The sequence below is a fragment of the Notolabrus celidotus genome, chromosome 14 (assembly GCF_009762535.1).
Source record: "Notolabrus celidotus isolate fNotCel1 chromosome 14, fNotCel1.pri, whole genome shotgun sequence".
NCBI lineage: Eukaryota > Metazoa > Chordata > Actinopteri > Labriformes > Labridae > Notolabrus > Notolabrus celidotus.
The window spans coordinates 22089224-22115560 of NC_048285.1; the positions used below are offsets into that span (position 1 = coordinate 22089224).

The 26337-nt window shown below is 42.6% G+C and overlaps 1 protein-coding gene across 1 annotated transcript in view; it reads left to right on the top strand.

Moving 5' to 3' along the window:
* Positions 1–26337, top strand: part of sipa1l3 (signal-induced proliferation-associated 1 like 3) — a 79345-nt gene that overhangs the window by 34019 nt on the left and 18989 nt on the right. Inside the window, 4 exon segments of the mRNA XM_034700916.1 lie at positions 8010–8089; positions 19167–19886; positions 20051–21002; positions 23853–23983. Of these exon segments, the coding sequence (XP_034556807.1) occupies positions 19410–19886; positions 20051–21002; positions 23853–23983 (1560 nt within the window). The 5' untranslated portion in view covers positions 8010–8089; positions 19167–19409.

Sequence of the window (26337 nt, forward strand, 5' to 3'; positions counted from 1 at the left end):
CGTCACTGCTCAGGAATGCGTCTGGCAGCGTGTTATACAGTCACATAAAATGCTGCCTAGACTGTCTGCAGCCTCAACAGGTAGCTAGCTGACAAACATCTAGATGGTAATCTGCGCTCCTACAGCCACCTGACGCCAGCTGATATGCCCTGATGAGCCAGGAGAAAGACTGTATGTTGAGTGGATGACTACGGTGGCCCTGAAGGACAAAACAAATTCACAAAAGATGAAACACTTTTACAATGTTGGAGAAAAATGTACATTTTGGAAAACAAAACTACAAAATCAAAACGCTTTTACAATGTTGGAGAAAAATGTACATTTTGGAAAACAAAACTACAAAATCAAAACGCTTTTACAAGCGGTTAGACAATTTTACAAACAGTGGAACACTTTTATCATTTCTGAAACAAATTTACATTTCTTTTTTAACGGAGAGGGAATGTATCAGATACGGAAAGTGATCCGGGAGAGATTGAGTGAGGGGTCGTTTGGTTTGTTTGGATGGAGAGAAACCAAACGGAGAGACATTTGGTACTGGTACTCCGTTTGGTACCGGATCACTTCCGTTATTTGGCACATTCCCTTTCCGTTAAAACTGAATGTAAATTAGTTAGGGATGCACGATATTATCGGCACATTATCGGTATCGGCTGATATTGGCTTTAAAATGAACTATCAGATATCGACCAACACGCCGATATCCGCAGATATAAAATAATGGGCTGTTGCACACATGTTGGGCTCGTGTTTTAAGTTGAATTGAAGCAGCAGTCTGTAAGGTACATGTAGCTGACTAATTTAGGCACATTTACTGTCAAAGAGTAAACCATTTTATTTAATTTGGGTTTAATTGCTGTACAGTTGCACTTTTCACATGTTCCCTGTGAACAGAGGTTAGGTTTACTTACTATGTCAAATGTGAAATTGACCAAAATTGCCCTGGTTGTGGGTATCGTTATGACTGTCTCAGGGAGAGCATCATCCAAGTTTTAAGTAGGATGTATCTTTTTGTATGAATTTTGTTTGAAAGCAAATCTCATAAATAAATATGTAGTTTTAAGTATTAAGTATTTTTCTTATTTTGCACAAGAAATTAACATTACATAAAAATTGGGATAAGAGTATCACCATAATACTGTACGCTAATTCCAATACAGAAGAGAATTAATGAGCTCTGCAATTAGGTGTGCAGAAAAAAATACCGGCAATAAAAATCAGCATATCGGATATCGGCAAAAAATCCAATATTGTGCATCCCTAAAATTAGTTTCAGAAATGGTAAGTGTTCTGTCGTTTGTAAAAATTGTCTTACCACTTGTAAATGTGTTTCTTTAATTTTTTTAATTTGTTTTGGCCTTGGTAAAAGTGTTTTGCTGATGTAATTTTGTTCTATAAAATGTAAAAATGTTTTCCAATATGTAAATTTGTCTCCAAATTTGTAAGTGTTTCATCTTTTGCAAATTCGTTTTGTCCTTCAGGGCCACCGTAGACAACTCTATGGGGTCAGATTCCCCTTTTATAGAACCTGGTAAACATGCAGACTTGAACTCTCAAAGAAGTTGTTATTATTTGCTGCAGCTATTCGAGCTCAGTCAGCTATGCTTAAAAATTTCCGAGTGAACAGCTCGAGGTTAAAGGCCTATTTTTAGATACTTGTAAAGTTGCTGTATCAGAAGGGCAGAGGGTGATTTGTAGTTGCTGAACCCATAAACTTCGAGTCCCACAGTAACGTTTTCCTGTCGTTCAATCCTCTCCTAATCCTTCTTATTTACCTTGTCGCCAGGTTCAAGCCCTGCAGATGTAATTGAAAAGCCTGTCCACATGGTCGGCTCTGGAGCTTGGCATATGGCCGGTTAATTCACCATAGATAGTGAGATAAGACAACCATGTATAGAAAACACGAGGAATTTGCTAAATGGGATTATGGTCTGGAAACAAAAACAAGGAACAGATGCTGGAAGTCTGCTGATGAGTGCACTTTTACAGCCCTGAGCTTTTTTTTCATGTCTCTGAGAGTTTAGTGGCGATTCTAACATGCTTTGATGCTCGTGTGGTGCTCGGTCGTGGGTGCAGAGAGAGAGGGAGGGAGGGAGGGAGGGAGGGAGGGAGAGAGAGAGAGAGCGAGTGAGCGTGGGGACAGGGACAGACTGATTTAACCACAGAGGGAGACTGAGCAGATCTAAGGGCAGCTGGTTGAACGTTTTTTAAGACAGAAGTTAAAGAAAAACGGATAAAGAGAGCAAAGTCATGTAGTAAAGCTCACTCTGTCTTTGCTGTGCGTGCGTGAGTGTGAGGTCTGCTGCAGAGTGCTGCAGCGACATCACACTGCACAGTGACCAGCTGATGGCGGTGTTATGGTGATTACTGCGTTTATATCATTTAGCGCTCCTCCACTCTCAGGTTGTGCGTCCTGATTGCCTGTGGCCCACCGCCTACACCAGACCTTTTTTTTTTTCCTTCCCTTTTTGCCAGTGCACCTTTCTCGTTCCTATGGCAACCAGCAGCAGCATAGTGATCAAACAGCTACAGCAGCGTGTCCTAGTGGTTTTGGTGAAAGGAGCTCTGTGTGTTGCATATGACTTCATCACTATATTTCCATCTTATGTCGCCCTCAGGGTTTAAAGAACACAGCTGGTCAGGGAGCTTTACTCCCTCCTTTAAAAAACAGAGACATGTGAGGTTAGTTAATTTGGCTTGTTTGCGTATATAATCATCAGTTTCTTGGCAAGTTATTGTTAAAAAAATGTCATCATTGATAAATTAGAGTTGGAGGAACGCCTACGCACAGTTTGAGATTGTTTTCAAAAACGCTTTGAGCAGATAATTACAGCCTGAAGACGTTTCGGACGGATGGCAGAAATATGGTGATCAGTTACTTGATGTAAGAATTAATTATCACTGCATGACACTTATCGATATTGTAAACAATGAACCCTTACCTTTTTTGATTTTTGAATATCTTCAATCTGAGGATAAATCATCACTTATTAGTCAGCTTCTGATTTCTCAGGGGAACTTGTGGTGCACACATGGATACTTCCAATCCAATCCATTTTATTTATATAGCACATTTTAAAAACAACAATTTTACCAAAGTGCAAAACAGTAGAAATAAATAATAGTAACATTTAAAAAACAGTAAATTAAAAGACAAACAGAGACCAACATAAACTATCATGCTGTTTTAAAAGCCAAGGAGTGAAAATGAGTTTAAAGAAGTGAGTTAAAAGTATCCAGGGTGGGGGCCATTTTTACTTGGGTATGTAGCTCATTCCACAGTTTAGGAGCTACCACTGAAAAGCTTGGTCACCCCTCGTCTTTTGGTACGACGAGACGCATCTGATCAGCAGACCTCAGTGCTCTGGACGGGGCGTAGATGTGTATGAGGTCAGAGATGTCCTGAGGTGCCAGACCATTTTGTGACTTAAAAACGAACATTAAAATCTTAAAGGTGACATATCATGCAAAATTGACTTTTTAATGGTTCTTTACCTGAAATATGTGTCCCTGGCATGTCTACAAACCCCCCAAGAATGAAAAAAATCCATTCTGCCCCTGTTTTGATTTCTACACCTTTCTGTAAATGTGTGTGAAACGAGCCGTTTCAGACTTCCGTGTTTTTGTTACGTAACAACAATATCCGGTCTGTCACGGAGTCAGAGCTCGGAGCTTGTTCAGCCCATAGACTGTATAAAATAATACTGAATCCCTCCCCCGTTTTTCATTACCTGCACAAATATGTGCCAACAAGGAGCTTAGGAGGGAGGCATGCTAGTTGTAGGCTTTCTTAATAAACGCAAAGGTCGGTTTTACTCCCCACGTCTGCAGATTTGAAGATATAGTGGATGATTTTTATTTGTCATGGATAAGTGCTAGCGCTAATTAGCATAGCCACATAGCTATATGTTCATAGCTGTAGCTGTAGCTGTAGCTGTGTACCAAGACACACGTCGACATACTGACAAATAAAACAACAAGAAACACTAAATCTGTGACCAATCCTTCATAAAAGGTCCTGCTGCCTTTCTGGCAGAGGTCGGGTTTACTCCCCACGTCTGCAGATTTGAAGATCTAGTGGATGATTTATCATGGATAAGTGCTAGCGCTAGTTAGCATAGCCACATAGCTACATGCTCGTAGCTGTGTACCAAGACACACGTCTACATACTGATAAATAAAACAACAAGAAACACTAAATCTATGACCAATCCTTCAGAAAGGTCCTGCTACAGGCGCCTCTCCGTCAGGATCAGATTCAGAGGGTTGAAGTAACGCGATCTCTGAGCAGCCGTGTATATTCAGCCAACATGTAAACATTAGATCAACGTGCTGGAGAGCCGAGGCACATCCACTTCCGGAGGGGGCGTGGTCAGAGGGAAAACAGAGTGTTCTGATGAGGAATGAAGAAAAGGACTTTTCAGGCATGCCAAAATCTGATTTCAAAGTGTTTTTTTGAGCATAAACTTTAAATACATGTTTTTGGGACCTCTTAGACCAATATATATTGATGAAAAAAGCATGATATGTCCCCTTTAAAATTGATTCTAAATATGGCTTTATTCTGCTTTTTCAGTCGCTTTTCCTCCATCATTCCTGACTACATCCACCTCCGTCCTAATAGAGCTTCAGAGCAGCATGTCAAAGGAACATCCTAATTACTTCATTTGAATTCAAATTGGATAAGACGGCAAGAAGCAAAGGAGAGAACAGAGGGGCGTGCAGGAGAACAAGATATGTGTGAGGATGAAAGCGTGGCAGTCCCCACCTCCCAGTGTTGGAGTGTGAATGGGGCTGCCCACCCCTCTCTGCAGGGGGTTTCCTCCCTCTAATGCAGCATGTGTGCTACAGACAACAGCAGAGAAGGTGTGCATAAACACACTACATTAAAGAAGAGTGCAGTGACTGCTGCTTAAATCAAGCTGCATCTTTGACATGTACGGTTGAGAGCAGTGTCTGAGTGAGAGGCTTGCAGTAAAGAAGGGAGCATTTTTGTATCTTCTGGACGTTTTTAGGCTGCACAGTTTCTCTGCCAAGCTGGAAAGCATGAGGGAGATAATGTTGCAAGATGAAATAAAAAGTTAAGTCATTGCTTTAACTAACCATTATTAAAAATCTGCCTCCTTTGGCTGAATTACAGGCACGGATTTCATGTGATGAATCTCTCAAACACATTACTCTGTTGCAGGGGAATTGTAACAACTTTTCAGCCTTGTTGATAAGAGCACAGTCTTTTTCATCTCAGCGTGTGTGTAAAACTTTAGCAGGCTGAACTCAGGAGGAGTCCTGACTCAGCAAATGCTGTGAAATATTCATGCGTCAGAGTTGTGACAGTAATCCCATCGTAATCACAATATGAAGCCAGTGATGGTGAAGAAGCAGACGTCTCCCTTTATCCCATCAGGAGTGGTTGTCTTTGATTTGCATGTCTCTTCTAGCAGACAATTTGATTTATTTATAGAAATATTAACGCTAAACTCTCAGACCTGCTGTCCTGAAAGCAAACCCTGCACACACACGCTCACACACGCACACACGAGGAGTAAGCCAACTGTGTTTTGGCTGTGTGACAGTTATTCTGTCTGGCAGGAGTCAGAGCCACAGAGAGCGACTCCACGACTAAATTTACTGCGAAGTTTCTCCACAGACGGGCACGTGTAGACATCTGCTCTGAGCCCGGCTCTGGTCTGAGCTCGCTTCATGCTGTTTCACCTAAAGGTGCAGCGATGTTCAGATGTGCTGATGTTTGAGGCCGCAGAGGTCATTTGTCTTCATCCTGGCGCTCATGAATACTTTGTCGGACTTGGTCTGCCGTGTGTCTGGAGACCTTAACTGCAATATCAGGCAATCATCAGAACCAGTAGACCCTTGTTTATGTACTGTTACAGATCCAGCATCTCTCCCTTCAAGTTTTACTGACATTTAAAATAGAAATAAGTGAGATTTAGTCTACCAGTACGGGTGCTAGACCAAAAATACCAGCTCTCTGATCCTCACACCAAACATTTCCAGTGGAGCCTGTGTCACAAAGGTGATGATTTAACTCTGAGGCAGTGTTTTTGTGGCGTGTCAATGTGGTTTACAAGCAATGTCTGTAGGATTCCTTTCTTTCCTGGTGTTTAGCTTCCAACCACTTAGCTTGCTTTGTTTGTAAAGGTGTTTTAGCCCCCAGAACTTCTTTCCCCGGAACTAAAAGGTTCCTGTGCCCCCATTGTTGTCTGCGTTTCGACCGCAGGCTGAAGTCCCGGGTAGATTGTGCAAATCAGGCCAGTGACGTATGGAGAAAAAAAATTATATTGAATAATAATTTGAAATCTTAATAAAAAATTTAACTAGTATGCATTCCCTGGAACTCCCTCTGTGTTTCAACAACTGTGTAAACTCCACAAACACCATTACGTTCAACTGAAAGTCCCAGGACGTTTGAAAAGTACTACCCCCCAAGCAGGGGCGTTTAAGGGGGGAGATTATCTACCCCTGAACTAAATTTAGACCCTGGTTCCTCTGGTCGAAATGCACGTAGTTCCGGGGTGAAGTTCCTGCGGTGGAAAAACGCCTTAAATGTGACCAATGGGTGAAGTGCTCCCCAGCATCAAGATCATAACTTACAGAAGAAGAGCAGGAGTACTGACGAACAGCATTTTGAGTCAACTTTTTCCTACATCTGAACTAGTAAACAGTGTGCTTTCTTTAGTGTTCAATCTGATGTAAAATATTAAACCAACTCTTATCTGTACCACTAAATGCTCCTCACCTGTCACATGCTTCTCGCTTATTGTCAACTTGATTTAACTGCAGTCGGACGCTTTTATCGCTGCGGCTCTCGAGAGATGTTTTATGTATGTTTGTGTTTGTTTGATTGGATTTCACCGTAGCAAAATGTGTCCTCGATTTTAAGTATGCATGTGAGATAATGCAAACAGACAAATAGCTGTACTGCACATTATTATCACTTTAGAGCCGGGGTCTGTAGCTCAAAGTCGGCCATGCTTCGGAAGTTTTCACTTACATTTTTAATTTCAGCCTCGGGGTAGCGAAGTGAAGCCTGAGCTTTAAATCCACGCTGACGCTGCTAATTTGTTAAGCACTGACATGCTGCTTTTGGTGTGTAGAGACTCACTCTATCTCTGACCCGTATTACCCCAACCCCCCACTTTCCCTCCAAACGCCAAAGACATATAGTTAGTATGCTTACTGTTGCAGGGTAAGTAGACCCTGATTGATCCGTATTGATTGGAACTGTATTTGTCAGACAGTAATTGGCTTCCCCCTCAGGATATCATGTCTGCTGATTCCCACTGCTCCCCCCTTCCTTTGGCCTCACTTCACCCCTCTGCATGCCCTACTTATACCCCCACCCCCCTTTCTGTTCTTAGGCCCCATGACCTCTAATCAAACAGCACAGCCTTCTTTATTTTACCTCCACTCTTCCTCCCGTATTCCATTCAGGTTGTCATGTTGAGGCAGGACTGAAACAAAATCAGTGTGTGCACTTCTCTTTATAAATAGGCACACAAATTTAGGTTCTGTTTTAAAACATGGGCTAATACTGAAACAACGCAGGTTTTGCAGATTAATAAATTCCTGCACAAGATTTGTGTTATACTCTGTTTTATGTGCAAGCCAGTCTGTGTGTGTGTGCCAGCGTGTGTTTTCAACTGTGTTTATACTACAGAAGCGCTGCAGTAAGACTGCCCTGGGCATCTCTGTTCAGACTCCTGACAAACAATAGACATGTCTGTGAGGATGACCCGATGAGCGTGGAAATGAGTACAGCTGCTCTGTTATTACCAACACACACAGTTAATCTAGAAAAAAACAATGCAATAAAAAGCATCCCTTCATGTTCACCAATAGACATATTTAATATCCTAAATATGCAATATTAATTAAACTATAAAAAACACTTTATGTATAGAGCAAAGAAAAAAATGAATAACTAATAAAAATAGAGAAAAAAAATGTGACCAGTTTAACAAGATGTCCATTTCTCTTCCTTTCTCCCACAGAGGGAAACACTGAGCCTTCACCTCCTGCACCGTGACGTCAAACACCTGCTTCGCCTGCTTACTGCACAGCTGGAGGCAAGGTACATTTAGTGCATTCCATGTTGCAGATGTGTGTGTGTAGGTGTGCGTGTGTGAGATAATTAAGTAGAAGCTTATATTTAGCTCATTCTAATCTGAGGTCTTATCATGTGGTTTTTGGCAGGCTCTAACTGCCTTACTTAAAACCAAAGATAAGTCTCAGGGCGGTGTCATCAACTTGTGCTAAAGGTTCTTAATGCTATTACTTTTATAACTTCTCTTGTCACTGTCACTGTAATCTGCAGGCTGCTCTGACGTTGTCATTCTTTCACCTGAGAGTCTGCTTTTCTAGTTTTGTGCGTTCAACTTAGTGGTTAATCTATCTAAGAAACTTTCTTTGTCCCAGTCTTTCTAAATGTGTCCGTTCTTTGTCTGGTCATTTTAACTTGAAGCGTCAGGCTTTTCACTGAGGTCCAAAGACTTGATAAGAGGTTAATAGACTTGATGACCTGGATATTTCTCTGCTTTGGATGGGGTGAGCTGTCTGCTCCTCTATTTAGCAGATAAAGCACTTCCTTGTCTGCATTTAGTGCTGATAATGGAAAGCAGGTCACTTGTTGTACACCCTCTTTCATGATGGAGAGCTGCTGTACCCACCCAATCCAAACACAAAGACTGCCAAATGTGTCTCTTAAGTCTCTTGTTCCAGCTTGTTCTTGACATTGAGTATAAACGTTATTAGGTCAATGGAAGATGCAAGGCAGAAGGATGGTACTGACATGAGTCTGGAATATGGACTACAAGGAGTGTTCAATCCCTCTTTTGCTGTTTCATGCAGGAATATAAATACGTTCTTGCTTGCTGAGAGGCTTACAGTGCGTGAAGCTTTATGGCCCCTGAGGTCCTCTCGAATACAAAGATGGAATTAAAATCCACAATATGATGTAGGAAAGTGTTTTTCACATTGTAGAGGAGGTTGAGCATGAGCAACTATTACCACCTATATGCATTTACATGGGCCCCTTGAAACACAAGGTAATGGCCCAGCATCAAATCCTGTCTTTCTGTAAAGTATGGTCTATAAAGGACAATTTGACTCCAGACAGGATCCAGCTCCAGGAGTCCCATGATGGATGGTCTGAGGATCATGTTCTTTTTCTCTACTATAACAGATTTCCTGTACTTTGTCCACATTCTTTCTGGTTGTTGTCTTGAACTTGTTGTCATCAGAAGCCTCTTATTATTTAAATGACAGTTGTTTGGTTTGAGGAGGTACTTCAGCCTGACTTTCAGCTGTCTGTGTGTGCTAACGTTACGTGTGGGGATGGGTACCGAATTCGGTGCTTTTAAAGGTAGAATCTGTAACATCAGTAGGGTGCATGTGGGTGTGTGAATATGGTGTAATCAGACAGTGTGAGTTGGTCTGGCATGGGGGGAGTGAGAAAGAGTGCGAGGTAGCAGGAAGCCGGCCGTTTATCAGGGATGGCACACCGGGCCCAGGTGCGCCAAATCTGAGAGGATGCAGCCAATCAGCAGCACTCCTGGCACCTCGAGGAAACATTATGCAAATGAGAACAGCACCAGCTTATACAAACAAGCAGGGGCCATCACACCTGTAACTAAGATACTAGCGGTAATTGATGAAATACTTGTTTTTAATGTTTCTAGGAATATATCTGTTTTTCTTATTTGTCCATAAGAGTTTCCTTCTCACAGATTCAGGTATGAAAACACTTTCATTTTAGAAACCTGAAAGTAAGATTTTAAATACAGATTAAAAACCTTATTAGAGATAAAGCAGGTACAATGTAAGATAGTTGCCACCTGTTTTGGTATTTTAATGTAGTACAGCCTCTGCCACAAGATGATGAAGTATCTTCAGTTTTTGGGCACTTTTTATTTGTTGGATTCACCAAAACTACATCTTCATACTCATAAACTATTCATTTACTAATGAACTGTCCACTTCTACAGCAACAACAAACCAACTTCTTTCTCTATATATAATAAGATCTGTAAAAAATAATGTAGTATCCCAAAATCAAATTCATCCTGTGTCGTCTCATCCAAAAACTGTGACATACAGAGAGATCTATTGAAGATATTTTTCAAGTATTACTGTATTACAGACCTCAAAACTTCTTCAGCCCTTGGTTGACAAGTCTCCACCTGGTTGAAAAATCCTTCAGCAGCACTGATGAGAGTCGTGATGGGAAGACAACTTCTCTTCTGGCATGAATTTGATTATGTAGCATTATCTGGCAAACCTGTCAGTTCTGAACATCATACCAAGAGCTGCAGTACAAAAAAATGTTTACTCATCAAAACCTGGCGTCAGTTTCTCCTCAACTCCTCCTTGTTTTCTCACCACCCTCCCTCTGCTTTATCTCCCGCAGCCAAACAAGTGAATAATGATGAATGTTGATGTGGGCTGCATGATCTGTGCTCCTCCAACTAGATGCAAAACACTCAGCTCGTCACATGGAAGCCTCCGCTTGTTCATGTCGTGTAGTGCGTTTGTGGTGTTTCAATCTCAACTTGTTAAACACGTTCTGCTCTCTTCATCCCAAACCCTCGTCTTCCTCCTCCTTCTCCTCCTCTTCTTCTTCTTCTACTTCCTCCTCCTCACTAGCTGCGTCAGTGTCGGGGGACAGTAGTCTGATGGATGGACAGGCAGATGGAAGTGACACTAGCAACATCAGCGCAATTCAGCATAACAATGTCGACGGAAATCAGTGGAGACAATGACAGCCGGGTTGGGAGAGTCTTGAGGAAGCAGCCGGGGGAGAAGAGTGAGAGGGAAGGAAGGCAGGGTGATGGGGGAGAGCAGTGGCTAAGTAAAACTCCGGTCTGAGGGGGAGATGTCGCCTCCAGATAAGGCAGAAAGACTGTAAGCCCAATTTAGACCAGAGTCACAGGCTTCTGTGCATTTCCTTCCAGCCAAGTGTTCTGATATGTCAGTGTTGTCTTCAGAGTTTCCTGTGGAGTTTTGTTGTTCATGGATGTGTTGGAGACTTGATGAGTGGAGTTTGTCCATGAGACTCCAGACTTACATTTTCTACCCTTTCTTGGGATGTGTAACAACACTTTGGAGTAGTTGAAAATAATCACACATACGAGACGTTTCAAATTGGTGAGATGAAAACTACAATACCCCTTTTCATCAGCAGAGGGCACTATCCTCCTTGATGTTGTGACATTTCTCACATCAGTAGCAAAAGACAGGGCGGCAGAAGATGAAATGTTGCAGTTAAGGATGCACTCCTAGCTTTCCCTGCACATCTCTCGCTCTTTTTCTCTACTCCTCACGTGTCGCAAGTAGTGTCTTAAAACCTACTCTGCTGAAGAGGGGGAGAGAGGGAGAGAGAGAGAGAAAGAGAGGGGACTATACGACGACATAAAAGTTTATGCCTCTTCAGGGGGTGCTGATGCATCCAACATCTCTTTAACTGTTAATCGATATCATTGTTTTAGCTGTTAAAATTCACTAGTGTATCTTTACGATTTGGCCGAGGTACCTTTTGTGTCCTTTCAAAATAAAAGCATATCTGTTGTTAAAAACATGAGGCAAGCTCCTCTCTTAGGGTTGAAAATGAACTCAGAGAATTAAAAAAAAAAAATGGAAAAACTGCATCATGAACCCATTCCTGGCCTTGTCACACAGTTTTTTGACAGGATTTAATATCAAGTACTAGACTTAAAGCTGCTGCTGGTAGGAATGGTGTAAAAAAACGTTGCTTTTTTTCTGCTGGGTTTGGAGAAGAGGTCTTAATGCCCATCAGTACTCATCAGTAAGTGGAGTTATTTGAGACTATTGTGAAATCTCTGCGTTTTCCAATACCTTTGTATCAAGCAATGTTATTATTCCCCTTGTTCCCGTTATGATGGACCAATCATATCTAATCTCCAATCCTCTGTCTTGATTGGTTAAGGGGCGGCTCCTACAACGTCCTCCAATTGGTTATGAGTCCGGCCCTTTCATGACTGCACATGCTGATCTGTGTTGGGGGGCTAAGAGGAAATCTGGTTGGGAGGGATAGTGTTGACATTTGAAGTCCCTCTCTCTGAACAGATGTTTACTCTGTGACTACCAACAGCAGCTTTAACTTGTCTCTCTGTTTTTTATACCTATATTTTAGCATATGACTGTTCCACATGAATAGCAACAAAAACAAAAATGCCCATTAGCTCTCAAGCCCACTTCAAATTAGATAAATGGGTCTGGATTGGCCGGACCCAAATCAGGCCTGATTTAAATCTGTCTGAGCAGAGAGAGGACCAGATGCAGCAGCCAGAGCAAACAAACATGAGCTTGCTGATCTGACTGATATCCTTGCTTGCATTGTTGTAGCAAAAGGCATTTTGTTCTTTTATACTGCTTTTCAAGCATTTTTCATTTGGCATGTTTGACACCAGTTCAACAAATTTGTCTATCAAATCTGTTCTTGTCGAAGAGAAAGCAGATTGGTTTTATAATCACATCAGAAAAATGCAGAGAGACACCTGCGGTCATCCTGGAAGCTCTCATTGAAAGGATCTTCATCTGCTCTCCTCAGCAAAAATGAACCTGAACTTCACTGAGTGTGCGAGACAGCTCACTGCACTGATTATACACATCTTTTAGAACAGTTTTGAGTCTTCTTGGGTCCAGTCCTTTAGGTCCATTAACACTGAATTTCAATCAGCATCTTATATTTAACTCCAACCCTTTGAATACTTTGAGTGGTCACTGCAGTCACCCCTCTGTGAAAAGCTTCCCCTGTGGGCTTGAACTCAGCATTTGATTCTTCATAAAGCTCTTGAGAGTTTAGTTTCTCAGTTCAGATCAAGTCCTTTGAATGTGTTGGGCCTTGTGCTTTAATATTAAACTTGTGTAACTAAAGGCTTCGGACTATGTTTTGTTTATTTTGCACTGTTTGAAGATGATATTGTGTTAAAGCTCAAGGCGTGTTTGATTTTTCCTTTGTGGCGCAAGCAATTCAAGTTTGAAGTTTTTAGTGTGACTCCGGCCAAATCAGAAATCCACAGCTTTGTTTTTCATTTCCTCTTGATGACAAAAAGTGTAAAAAAAAAAAAAAAAGTACACGTTGAGTGCCAACGGAACCCACCTTACAAACAATCTCACATGACCTGAGGGTATTTTTATGTAAGCTTCTGTCTTCCGTTTATAACCTCTAATAACCTTTGAGATGTTTGTTGTTCTGACTTCGGTGACCTCAGATTGAGTTTGTTCAGGTTGAGCTCGGGGTCAAGGCTGACCCGATGGCAGCCCCACATGGTCTGTCCTCTCCTTCAGAAGAGACAGGGTGCCGTTAGTGCTGCCAGTGTTGTATTGTGCTGTATTACAGTGTCGTGCTCCTGTCTGCCATCTGCCAGTCATATGTACCACCATCTGTTCGTCAAGCCAGCCCATAATCTAGCAAGCGCTCTGGCATTGCTGCTTAATTTAAACACTTAGTAACTGCTGCTGATGTTTTTATACGGATGTGGATTTTGATTCCTTTTCATTTTGGGAGGTTTTACAACATGTTTTAAAATCCATCTGAGCTGCCTCCACATATTGTAGGCAGTAAAAGTCTGTGTTTTTTTCCAGCGTCGTCGTAGATTTTCAGAAGCCTTTTGTTTTGAGTGTGCGTCTTGTTCTTTGACTTTTGCCTGCTGATTCACATCCCTCCTTTAATCTTCAGTGTAATTAAACCGCTTTCTGTTCTGGCAACTGCAGAGCCTTAAACATATGGCAGGTCTCTCTCTCCTCACTCTCCAGGTCTCTCTGAGCCCTTGTACGTTTGCTACAGCTCCTCACTGATCTCAGGTCTGCCTGCACTGGTTCTGACGTACCAGCATGCAGCAGAATCATCAGCAGGCACCTCCTCCACATCAAGCACACGCATTCCTCTGGAAGCTGCACTCCTCCGCTAACTCTGTCATTACTACCATCTAACCAGTGTAATTACCAGCTCTGTGTGTGTTTTGTGGTGCACGGGCCAAGCCTGCGTCATGCAAACCTGATGTGAGCGTGTGTGGAGGGAGAAAAGGAGGGAGGGATCATGAATGGGAGAGACGGGGAGAGTCAAAACATGGGAGGTATATCCCACAGCTGACTAATTACTATATGTGAGATGAGTAATTAAAAGGCATTAAATGTCTGCACTTTATCCTCTGAAGTCTGTGCCAAAGTTGTGTGTGTGTCTGCTCAGGTGTTACGTGAGAAGGAAAATTAATCTCCATTAATTGGAGGGATTTTCCCTGGATTAAAATTTTCAAACTACTCTTTTAATTTTTTATACTACTTATAAAAATGACAGCCCTTTACCTCACAGAAGGAGCAAACTCTGCCACAGTTGTTTGGATATTTACCTGTTGTTAAGGTCGTTGACCTCTAACATACAGAGTGTACAGATTTAAAAACATTCAAAAATGGAACTCAGGTTTTTTTTTTTTTTTAGATTTCAGTTGTTATAAATTTTCACTCATATTGTATGTAATGTGTGTTATCATGGGCAATTCCCATGTTCCTAGGTGACTCTTAGATTTGCTTTGAAGCTTCAGAAGAGGTTGAACTTTGAGTTGAGACTATTTCGTCTCGCACACTGATCCAAACGCTGAGACTGAACTCCAGTGCTCAAATGAATTTTCTAAGTTAGACAACAAATACATCACTCTGATCCATTACACACATCTTGGCAGGCTTGTAATCATATTCAATCCATTTCCCCCTGTTAACATTATCAGTTGCTTGTAATAACTTGTAACTCTGGAATTTGTGACAAATAGCTGAGGGCAGTGTGATGTGTTTAATTTCTTACTCGGTCACAAGGGATGCACACCCCTGCAGTCTTATCGTTATCATTTCTGTGTATGAAAGGAGGATACACAGAAAGCTAAGGATGAACTTTTGAGGTATGGTTAATGTTACCACACAAGAACAGCTACTGTAGGAGAGCCAGACTGATCCATCTGTGTCTTCAGCTTGTAGGAGGCTATTACAGTATATCTTACACGGGAAGCAATGTTAAATCCTTTGGTTTATGTATGAATTCCTGCAAAACATCCTGTTAGCTTTAGCACTATTTATTAGAGCTAATATGAGAATGTTGGCATGCAAAGACCTTTGCAAAATCCTGCCCTCCTCTCATGTGATTGGATAGTTTCCTCAAAGTTTGCCTTTAGGACTTTCTGGTACCAGGGAATGCTTGAACCTGCTGTTTTTGTCCAAAGTATAAGCCCAACCAATAGCTTGACATTGATAACTGTTTTCCAGACATGACGATGGTATTGAAAAATACATAATAAGCTCCATATTGGATAAACTCAAAATATTTTTCCAACTGGAATGGACTATTGTGTTAAAATCTGGATCAGTCTTAATTCTGTAAAATGAGGTACTGTACAGTTAAGCTGAACATCAATCTTCCCTTTGTCTTTATAAGCATCAGACTAACATGTGGATGTTGACACTTTCATTCTTCTAGAAAATTTGACCTTCATCCAGCAAGTATTAAACATTCATTATTTTAATGAAATATTTCTGATGACAAATTGGTGCATAAGAATACTCCAGAATACAAATAATGTTCGGCTCTCCAAATTTTCTGGGGAAGGACCCTCAAAAAAAGTTATGAAATGTATGAATCGTTGATCATGAAACCGTGATTATTTCTCAGATTATAAACGTACCACCAAAATCTGGTACGTTACATCCCTAATGGGCACTGTTTCCAAACATAAACCCCTCACAAGGTTAGTTTGAGGCACCAGCACTGCTGCTTTGGGTTAAGTAAAGGTATAAAATATTATTTGTGGGACTTGAACAGCAGTCTTGTGGATAATAGCTCTGCATGCACCCTGTAAGCTCTCCAAGCCAATGATCAAAACACGACTGGGAAATGTGCATGCCATGATAGCATGTTGACATAAACTTTGAGCTCTCAGCCTACAGCCACACAGCTAACATAGCCGCTGACTTTTTGTCTTGTTGAATTGGTGTCGTTAAGGCCAGCAACCTCTTACAGGGAGAACTCCAGAGACTCTAGACTGTCTATCAAACGTAGCCTGTCATATTTCTCACTGATAAGCTGTGGGCTGCAGACGACTCTGATAGGAGAAGTCACTCGCTCAGACCGCTCTCTTTCCATCGCCTCCTTCATCAGACACATAATGAAGCCATTCTACCACTCCTGCAGCTGGGGCCGGATAATCTGGGATTGGGCCTGATAGTGGATCACAGGACAGCCCCAAGGATGAGGACAGACTCTGTCAGAGAGCACGATTAGAGCAGGAGCCATTTGCCTGGAAGTGTCTTTGGTTGTCCTAAAACAAAGACGTAATACATATCCACATCTGTGTGACTATAGGGGGATTCTGTTTGCTGTGAATGAGTTCTGTTGATGGCGCTCATGTGCGTGTATAAGTGAATGAGTAATGCAGTCTTGTAGCCAAAAATGAATTCAGCAAGGACTCATAAAAGGGCGCTGTGTATCATAAAACACACACAAACCACTCTGAGCTGCCTGACACAATGAGAAGCTCGACTCTATGCAAATTGGACCTCATAAAGAGATAGTCACCCCAGGAGGCAACGTTTGTAAAACTCAGAGAAACTCCGGCAGCTGGAGAAAGACGAGCAAAAATTTGTTCTCCCAACATAAATGCTCATCATGTGCACTGACGGCACACAGTAAAACTTACACCAAATAGTCAAATGTTGAGCTTTCTTCTCAAAGGAGTGAGGCTCCAGATTTGAAACCTCAGTGGTTCCATGTGCAGCAGCAGTATCTGTGCCTGAATTTAATGTGGATGTGAGTCTAAATGATTTAACAGCTTAATGCTTGTGGTTCAATATGAAAATAATTTACAAAAAGCTATTGTTGGAGTTGAAACGTGAGCGCTCCAAACCACCAAATACAGCTCTCAACTCTGACATCTGAAGAAATGTGGTGGCCTGAATAACAACTGAACCTGTGGAGGAGTTAATCACATGTTGCGGTACACAATAAGAACGATAGTAAGGTTTCATAAATCAGTGGTGAAGGAATCCAAATAAAGGCGCAGGATTGAAAGCCCAAATTTGGTGCATATTTCTGAACGTCTTTGGCCATTTAAAGGGAGACTTATGAAAATAAAGGAGCTTAAATCCAGAAATGGAGACCTAAATAAAGAATGGGATTAGACGGAAACTGGAGAATGGAAAAGGAAATTCACAAAAACCGAGCAGTTTGGCCACAGCAGAGACGGATGGAATGAGCACATTGTAGACGATTAGCTGGAGGCGGAATATCTCAAACCCTCGGTTTTGGAACAGATATTAATTCAGATTTTTATATACAGAGTATTATGGTTTTATTGCTTACATTTTGTTTGTGTAATCTGCAGTTAGGTTTTTAATCAGCACAGACAAAGGTCTTCTTATACTGACACAGTTTGTTTCCCTAAGAAGGTACATTTACTCCGCTCTAAAATGCTTAAATTCTCCTTACATATAAGCTTCTTCTAAATTAGGATTCTCTTCTAAATTCTTTGCAAACAGATGCCACAGAAGAAAACCTATTGTTGCTGTTACTTCTGCAACATCAGCTCAAAAGATATGCTGACACACCTGTTAGCATCTGTGAATGAACAGATCAATGAAACATCAAGAAATAGCTGATCAGGGGTTTCTTCTAGTTTTGGGAAAACAGGGCACAGGACATGCATTTAATTTTTTTTATATCACTGGCAGCAATTTTAAGATCTTAATACCCTTTTACCGCAGCACCTCTGAAACTTATATTTCCTCTCTGTACTTTCTTTTTAACAGGGATGATGTATTGAATTTATAGTCTTCTGCCAAATAAAAAACACAACACATTGACTTTCAACCAAAATATGTACATAGATAAATTCTCCATAAAAGGGCTTAACAATAAAAGTAATGGGAAATCAGATTCAGTATGAAAAGCTCCAACGCAAAATACAATCAACCTGATTTTGGGTCAGCATTTGCTAGCAGTTGTAAGTAACAGAAACATTGTTAAATAACTTTACTTTCTTTGTCATAAACACAATAAAACCCAGACATCAGGAGCTACACAGCAGCAGACAACACAGGCTACAGTGTGTTTGATGCACACACAGCAGATGTCCCACATATTGTCGAGCATATTGTCATATCTCCCTGTGTTCATGATGGTCCTACAGATGAGTCCTGACCACACAGTACTTGTAACCACTGAGATTATTGATGCCCAGCTATTACAAAAAAATATACAACTATGACCTGGAGCTTAAAACAAGTCCAACACTAATGCAAGTTCTGCTCGTAGGTCACTAAACAGAGAGTCACTATAAATCTAGGGGTGGAAACTAATGTATGAACTAAGTGGTAACGGAAATGTATGCTTCTGAAACAATCATTAAATCAAACTTCTGTTTCTGATCAAACAGTGAAACGCACGTTGCCATGATTCACTGAGCAATCCTTCGCTCTCCTCATGGCTGTTTCTTGACTATACCCAACTTCTCCATTTCTGGATTTACCCCACTTCACCCCTCCTTTCGGTTCACTCTGTGCCCATCTCTGCCCCTCAAGAAGCCCATATTCGTCTCTACGTTTAAAAAGTCACTGAGCTTCATTCTGTGGAAAAAGTAGAAGAAAAAAAACGTCTCCTGTATCAGAGAGCAGAGAGGAGTGTTTAAATTGTCCTTATGTTTATCTTCTAGAGTCAACTGATGATATGAGCTGAAGTGTGTCGCTGGTTTTAATCTGCAGCAGAGCGGCCACAGCGTTTCCTGTCCTGTGGGTGTTTGAGTGTTTGTGTGAGGACACACATGCTTATGTGTGTGATAATAATATCCCTTGTCAGCCTCCTGAAGATTAGCTTCAACAGGAGAAATCCTCCGTCACATCCCCTTACCTTATTTTCCCTCTCTCTCTGTCTCATCAGCCTTACGGTGTGATTCATTGTCGACTTACTCGCTCTTTTCTGAATTCACTGCTCAGCTGTTCTTTACACCTGTGGAGAAAATCTGGGTCACATCATTTTGGATGATAAAGAAAAATGTTTCAAATCTAGTCAGTTTGAGTTTTCTAATTCTAGTGGTGATGATCTGAAGCTGATCTGTTTGTAATGATAGTTTTTTCTTTGTCTTGTGTCTTCTCAGATCTGCATCAGACTAAAAGAAGTAGAAGAAGAAGAAGAGGGACCGGTCCTGACTCAAACTGGTCCTGGATGGACCAGTGAAGTCTGTCAGCCTGACAGTTATAAGCAATGTTTTTGGGAGCTGGAGGACGTAGCACCGTCAGCAGAGTGTGTGTGGGGCCCCTCCTCTCTCTCTTTCCCAGCACCCCTCCTGACATGGGATGCCAGCCCCCAGCCTCCCTACCCTGAGCTCTCCTGGGGTGTTATGAACAGCTACAGAGACAGAGGGGTCACTTGCACCTCCTCAGACCTCCTAGATGGAGGAGGGGGAGGAGGAGGAGGGTTGCCCCAGCAAACTCCATTTCGCCACACCCCCAATGGCCACCCGGCTCCTGGTTTCACAGACCTGGTCCTCCAGCCACGCATCTCTGTGCCCAAAATGGGCGTCCGAGCACGAATCGCAGAATGGCCACCGCGCCGCGCGCAGTCCAGGGAGTCGCTGCTTGAAAATGGCCAAATGGGGAACAACCGCCACGGAGACACAATATCCTCATCGCTATTGTCATCTGACATGGGGTTGGTGCGCGGAGGAGTTGCAAGGCTGCCAAGACGACGATCCAAGGATGTCGAGTTCAGAGTGTTTGGTGGGGAAAGAGCAACACCTTTCAGCCTCAGAGTGTTTCCTCCGTTGAGACAGCGCTCTAACAGCGAGGTGACGCTGAGCGAGCAGGATGAGAACGAGGTGAGTCTTTAATATTCAGTCACTGTCACAGCTGTAGAAGGATAAAGTGTGGTCCTTTTACTTCAGTATGTATGAGGGCATCATGGAACATCAAAAGTTCACTCTCAAAATATAAAAAAAAGTTTCACCGTCCAAACTAATCTATTCTGCCTCTATGCTTAAAGGTGGAGATCCGTGGAGGTGGCGGGATGGGGACCCTGTTCAGAGAGTACGGCAGCACTTCCTCCATCGACATCCAGGGCATTCCTGAGCAGAGTTTCTTTGACATGATCAGCCAGTTCCACCAGGAGAGGCCCGACCAGCGCAGCTCAGCACCCGTACACCTCAGAGAGCTGCTGCGCGCTCCAGACTCCAACACACCCCTCCCCTCGGCTCCCTCACCTGGTCCCATGGGTGGGGATGACAGGGGGACAGGGAGGAAGGAGGGCGCTGAGAGAGTGAGGAAGAAAAGTGGAGGGACAGAGTCGTCACTGGGCACCTCTTCTTTGTTCAGGAAACTTAGGAGCTCAAGTCGTGGCGAGCTGGACGGGGGTAAAGGAGAGACTAATGATGACGGGACTTCTTACAAACCGTGGATTTGCCCTAAGAGCTTTGTCCACTTTGATGCTCAGAGCATCCTGTTTGACCTCCACGAGGCGGCAGCTCAGCGAGGCTACGCCGCCCAGAGGAGGAACACCGCCACTGGGGCGTCAGCTGCTTCAGTATCCCTGTCTGTCTCCAGATCCTCAGCTGTGAATGACCCAGTTTACTCCAGCATAGAAGACCTGACACTGAGCCTCGACCCCGGATCTTCTACACCCTGCCTCAGCATGGACCCCCTTGAGGGGCCTCCTGGAGCCCACAGCTCTAGCCCTCTACTCCTCTGCTGCCCCCACTTTCTCAATGAGACCGGGGGCCACGGAGAGCGCAACATCAGCTTCCTCAGCTCGTCAGCTGAGCGAGGAGGAGATGGAGGAGACGGGCTGAGGAGTTGGCTGAGGAAGAGTAACGCCAGTGTCTCCGTGCTAGAGGTACCGATTGAACAGCAGGTTACGAGACTGGAGCGACTGAAACTGTACAGCATAGAGCATGTGGACCAGGGGGCCAGGTACTACAGAGACTACTTCCATGGAAAAGGTAACAGTGTGACACATTTGCTGTGCATCAGATATCACTTTACAACAGTATTTCTCTGTGATGTTGATGCCAGATGTATTTGTATGAGGATTACAGCTTTGAATGTATTTAAAGAAAATTAAGCACAAGCAAAAGCTGCAACAAATGTTATAGAGACTTGTACAATACTTCAGGGAGGCGATTCAGGATTTAATTTGCTTGGCACCTTTCTAAAACAAGTTAATTTTAATTGATTATATAAGATGCACAATCACAGATCATTGGTGGAAAAACGCTGAAGACATTTCGATTGCTTTGACTAATGCAACATTTTTTATGAGCAGGGCTGCTTTGTTCTGGTTAGGTGATTCTTTTTATTAACCAGAAATCTGTTGATTTGGGGGGCAATAGGTTAGCTGTAAGTTTGATACATACTCACAAATAAGTATTCTGGATTCAAGGCAGTACTGGAGGCCTCTGATTCTTGTATGAAACAACTCTTCTCATTATGGTTGTAACAACTTCTGATTCTGGACTGTTTCTCAAATTAAAACACTGATCTGAACATGGAACTCTGGGTCTCTGGGAGCTGGTGGCAGAGATTCTTTTGCACATTTTGCAAACCAAGCATTCATCAAAAACTCAGAAGCAGAGAAACTGATGCTAGAAATAATCCCCCCTTAGCTTGCACTACAGTGTATACACTGATCCCATTTTAAACTCTGATTAGAGCCCCTCGCTGTTAACTGTCCGTGTGAATTAGACAACGTGAAAGTCGCCTCCTCAGTGTCATTTCCCACAGTTCACCCTGCGGCTGTTAGTATCCTGCTGGGCTGGATCAGAGCGAGGGGGCCAAGCTGGCGACGCTCCCAGAGTTTTTATTACACATGTACCTGCCACTGGACTGTTTTCAAACTTTGAGCTGATGGTACACCACCTGCCGTGCCGCAGTACCGCTTAACAAGGTCCGCCAGAAGCTTTGTCTTACATCTGGTTTTATTGTCGGATGTAACACCTAACCTCAGAGAGATGGTGTGAGCGAGCGATGTGTCAGTCTGTCTGTGCATGTGGGCATTTTTTTTGTCAACATCACCTCTTCAGACAGTGTGGATGAAACTCGCCCTCGGCGGAGCATCATCTGGCTGCACCCTAATTAATGACAGCTGCTGTGGAGCACATGTGTACAAGTGAGCGTGTGTGTGAGAGAGAGGCCTGCAGCCACACAGATAAAGGTTATCGTTCCAAAAATATGTTCATCTGCTCACTCGTTTCCAGCTTAGCCATCCCCCAGAACTTACTGTGATTGTGTGTTCGTGTGTGTGTGTGTGTGTGTGTGTGTGTGTGCGTGCATCAGAAAGCCTCATCAAAAAGCTGACATTTGCACCACAGGACGTGGTGTGGAAACTGAGCAGGCTTGGGTCTCCTAACGTGTTCATCGACCGGGTGGGGGATTGAGGAGGAATACTTGTCAAGCTAGATTCCTCCCTGAGTGTTTGGAGAATTTGTCTCTCTACTCTCACTCCGCCTGCAGCGTTCACATTACTTCTGCTTAGCTTTGGAGCTTAAGATATGAACAGGCAAAATTCTTTGAGGATTGTTTTCATTGATTTCATTGTAATTCTATTTCTCAGGACCGTGATCTGGAGGTATGCAGAAATAAAACAGTATTTAGAAACAATGCCATCGCTAGATTACAACCAAAGAAACCAAACAAACAATGGATGTTCTTCAGAGATGCATCTCGTTTACAAATAATGCCTCCCTCTGATTGGAATAACAAAATCACTCGTGCACAGTTTGATGGTTTTCATTATAATATTGGCAGATTTCTTTCTCTGTAGTTAAAATTCCTTACACTCACTCACACAAAATTTAAACTTACCCCTCAATCAGCTTTAATACAAACATTAAAAACCTTCTGATTTCTCTGCAGCCATGTTTATCTTCACATGACATTTTCTTCTGTTCTTTTATTAATCAAGACTGTTGACTGTACAGTTTTAAACATATAGCTGAGCTTTACATCTAGTCTTTTCATTCTTACCTTTCATTAGTACTCGTTATCTTCTTCGCATGGTTATACCTTGTGTCAGCTAAATTGATTTTGTAATTATGTGCGTATTGATTACTAGATAACACGTCATTGTCTCAGTCTTGTCCTTGACTTAGCGTCCCTCCTCTGTCACTCCTGCTCACTGCACATCAACTAACTGGGATAGTGTCTTCCAAACTCCCCTTATCTTTTTGTCCTACATCTATGCCGTCTTCTCTCGTGTCTGACGTTTCATTCCTGACCAAGTGGCAAAAAAAAAACACAGTTGAGATCAAAAACCTGGATGGATTTGATTTTGAAAGCTTCCTTAAACACCATTTGAAATTTTTATGCATTTATTATCCATTTGACGTCAACGTAAGTAGTTGTTTTAGAAAAGAGGCAGAAGTGCTCACCATTGTTTCCTGATGCCTGGTTAAATACGTGTAGAAGGAATATTCTTCAATGTGTCAGACATTTAACATATTGATTCATTATTGGTTATTAAGCTAAACAAGTAGCCAGAAGCTAAAATATACTTTATTATTATATTGTCATAAAACAACAAGTGTTCACTCTGTAAATGACAGTTTTGAGCAGTTATCAGATTTCAGATTAACATCCTGTTGATCGAGTAACCAGCTCTAAAAATCAAAGTCAGCCTTCATATTGGAAGCAGTAAAAGAAAATCCCAACCTCCTCCCTTCATGTCCATAAATCCCATAAACCCATCCTCTCTCATGTTGATGAATCAAACTATCGATTGAACACAAGCCTGTTTATACACAAAAGAATGAATGACAAACTTTAAACTTCTGTCTTTCTTCGTCCTTCACCAGAGCACTCAAACTACTTTGGAACAGACGATAAGATGGGCGCTGTGGCCGTGAGCATCCGCAGGGAGAAACTGGATGACACCAAAGACCTGAAAGACCAGTACCAGTACCGGCTCATCGTCAGAACCAGCGAGGTATGAACGAATCTGTGTGTGTGTGTTTTTGTTTGAGGACTGATGAGTCAGTGTGAGTGTGCTTACTCAACTTCATTCATCATCTACTTTCGTTTTTACCCAGCCTACCTGTGGCTCTCCTCGCCCTCTCTCTACCCCGATGCTAACCTCCCCTCCTCACCCCCTCACCCGCTCTCTGCCAGTGGAAAATTCCACCTGCCCGGTCTTAGCACAGAAAAGCCAAACCAAACACTGGCTGCTCTCTGCCCAAAGCGTTTGGCCGGCTCTCAGAGGGAGCACACCCAACCACTTTTCCACTCTGATGGATCAAATGCTCTTAATGCATTAAGTGATGGATTGGTGTTCATGGAGAATCAGTTAACAATCTCTGCAGTCTCTCTAAGTTCTGTTCAAAGACTTGACTACAAAAAAGTGATTCATGATCTTTAACTTTCAGAGCGCCAGACCTTTTTCCTGATGGGATAGATGAATATTTAGTTGAGGAAAACTGCCAGATGTTCCCTTTTCCTTACTTCTTAAACGCAAGGCAGTTCTTTGTCTTGTATGATTTGAACTAATTGCTTATGACACTTTACGGATAATAACTAGATGAATCATTTACTTAATTAAAGTTCTGTTTCTTTTCCTAGAGCTGTGTAAAGGAGGTCACAGTCAGTTTGACCCACTTCTGTAACACATGTCCATCATTGTCAAAGTCCCTACTTAAACAAACAGTCAAGTTTGCTGCTGTTCTTTGTGTACATGCAGTGTCTTGCTCTCTACTGCTGCTGCTGCTGTGTTGTTTTTAGCAGGATTACATGGCTGCCTGGCCTCATCACCTTAGCTCTGCAACAACAATGGAGCCTCTCTGCCATCTAAGTACACAGAGCTCAGCTAATACACACAGCCAGCACACCCGGGCCCGCTGTTCCCACACAGAATATAAAAAAAAAAGAGATTGATTGCAGACTTATTCTCTCCCATTCGAGCCGCAGCTGCTCTCAAATATCCAACCCCCCCTTCAAAGTACATCATTTAGTTCTGTGCAGTGGTGCTGACACAGCAAGGTGGAGGGACTTCCTCTTTCTCCTCTTCTTCCCCCTCCATCACACATTCCTGCACTGCATGTCACAGTCGCTACCTCCTCTGTCGCACTGAAGCTGATGAGCAGAGACGACAGCTCCATAATTTTCAGCCTCTTGTCAATCAGGCTTCATATCTCTGAGACACACCCGAGTCTCTGAGGTTCATCTGTCTCTCTGGCCCCTGCCAGCACCAGAGTCTGCCATGCATTTTTAATGTGTGTGTGTGTGTGTGTGTGTGTGTGTGTGTGTGTGTGTGTGTGTGTGTGTGTGTGTGTGTGTGTGTGTGTGTGTGTGTGTGTGTGTGTGTGTGTGTGTGTGTGTGTGTGTGTGTGTGCAGTGAGAAGGTACAGCCTGCTCCTCTCTCACTGTATCTCAGGTTATTACAGTCTCTCTGTTTTGAAGCAGGTCAATTTCCTCTCACCGGGGAGCAGCACTCTGTGGCGGCACAATACTGAGCTGAATATTAATTCACAATACCGCTCGACTTCAAATCCTACACACAGAGCCCCCCCCCCCCTCTTTGAGAGAGAGAGAGAGAGAGAGAGAGAGAGAGAGAGAGAGAGAGAGAGAGAGAGAGAGAGAAGAGAGAGAGAGGAGAGAGAGAGAGAGAGAGAGCGAGAGAGAGAGAGAGAGAGAGAGAGAGAGAGAGAGAGAGAGTAGAGAGAAGAGAGAGAGAGAGAGAGAGAGAGAGAGAGAGAGAGAGAGAGAGAGCGTAGCTTCAGGGCTGCAGGGCACTGTTATGAGTGGTGAGACCATCCCTCATCTAATGGACCCACATTAAGCTCCCAGGCTACGAATCATTCTCCCTTCCATTTCCTCATGCGTGGTTCTATAGCCGAGCAACACCTTTGACCTGATCGATAGTATTACTTTATATGTCTTCTGAATAGTGTTTCCATTGTGTTTGAAAAGGTAGAATACGGAAACACACACTGGATGTGTGACACAAAGCAAAATGTGGAATATATGTGCTACAGCAAAAAGATTTTTATCCACAGAGGAACAGAAATAGGTCATAATGAAAACTTATGAATAAACATTTATTATATAAAGGGAAAAACTTTGAGTTTAATATGAGAAGAAAAGGAAAAAGGTGGAAGTTGGTGCTTGTTAAAGGGGCAGTGCATATTTGTCCCCAAATAGGAAAGAAGTAAACTGATAAATAATAACTCTATTTCAGTTTTCAGTTCATCTTGAAGGATCTAAATCTGTTATCCAAACAACCTTGCAATTTTGCACCAACAATGCACTTATTCATTGACACTTTGAGTTTTTAAAATGTTCAGTTAA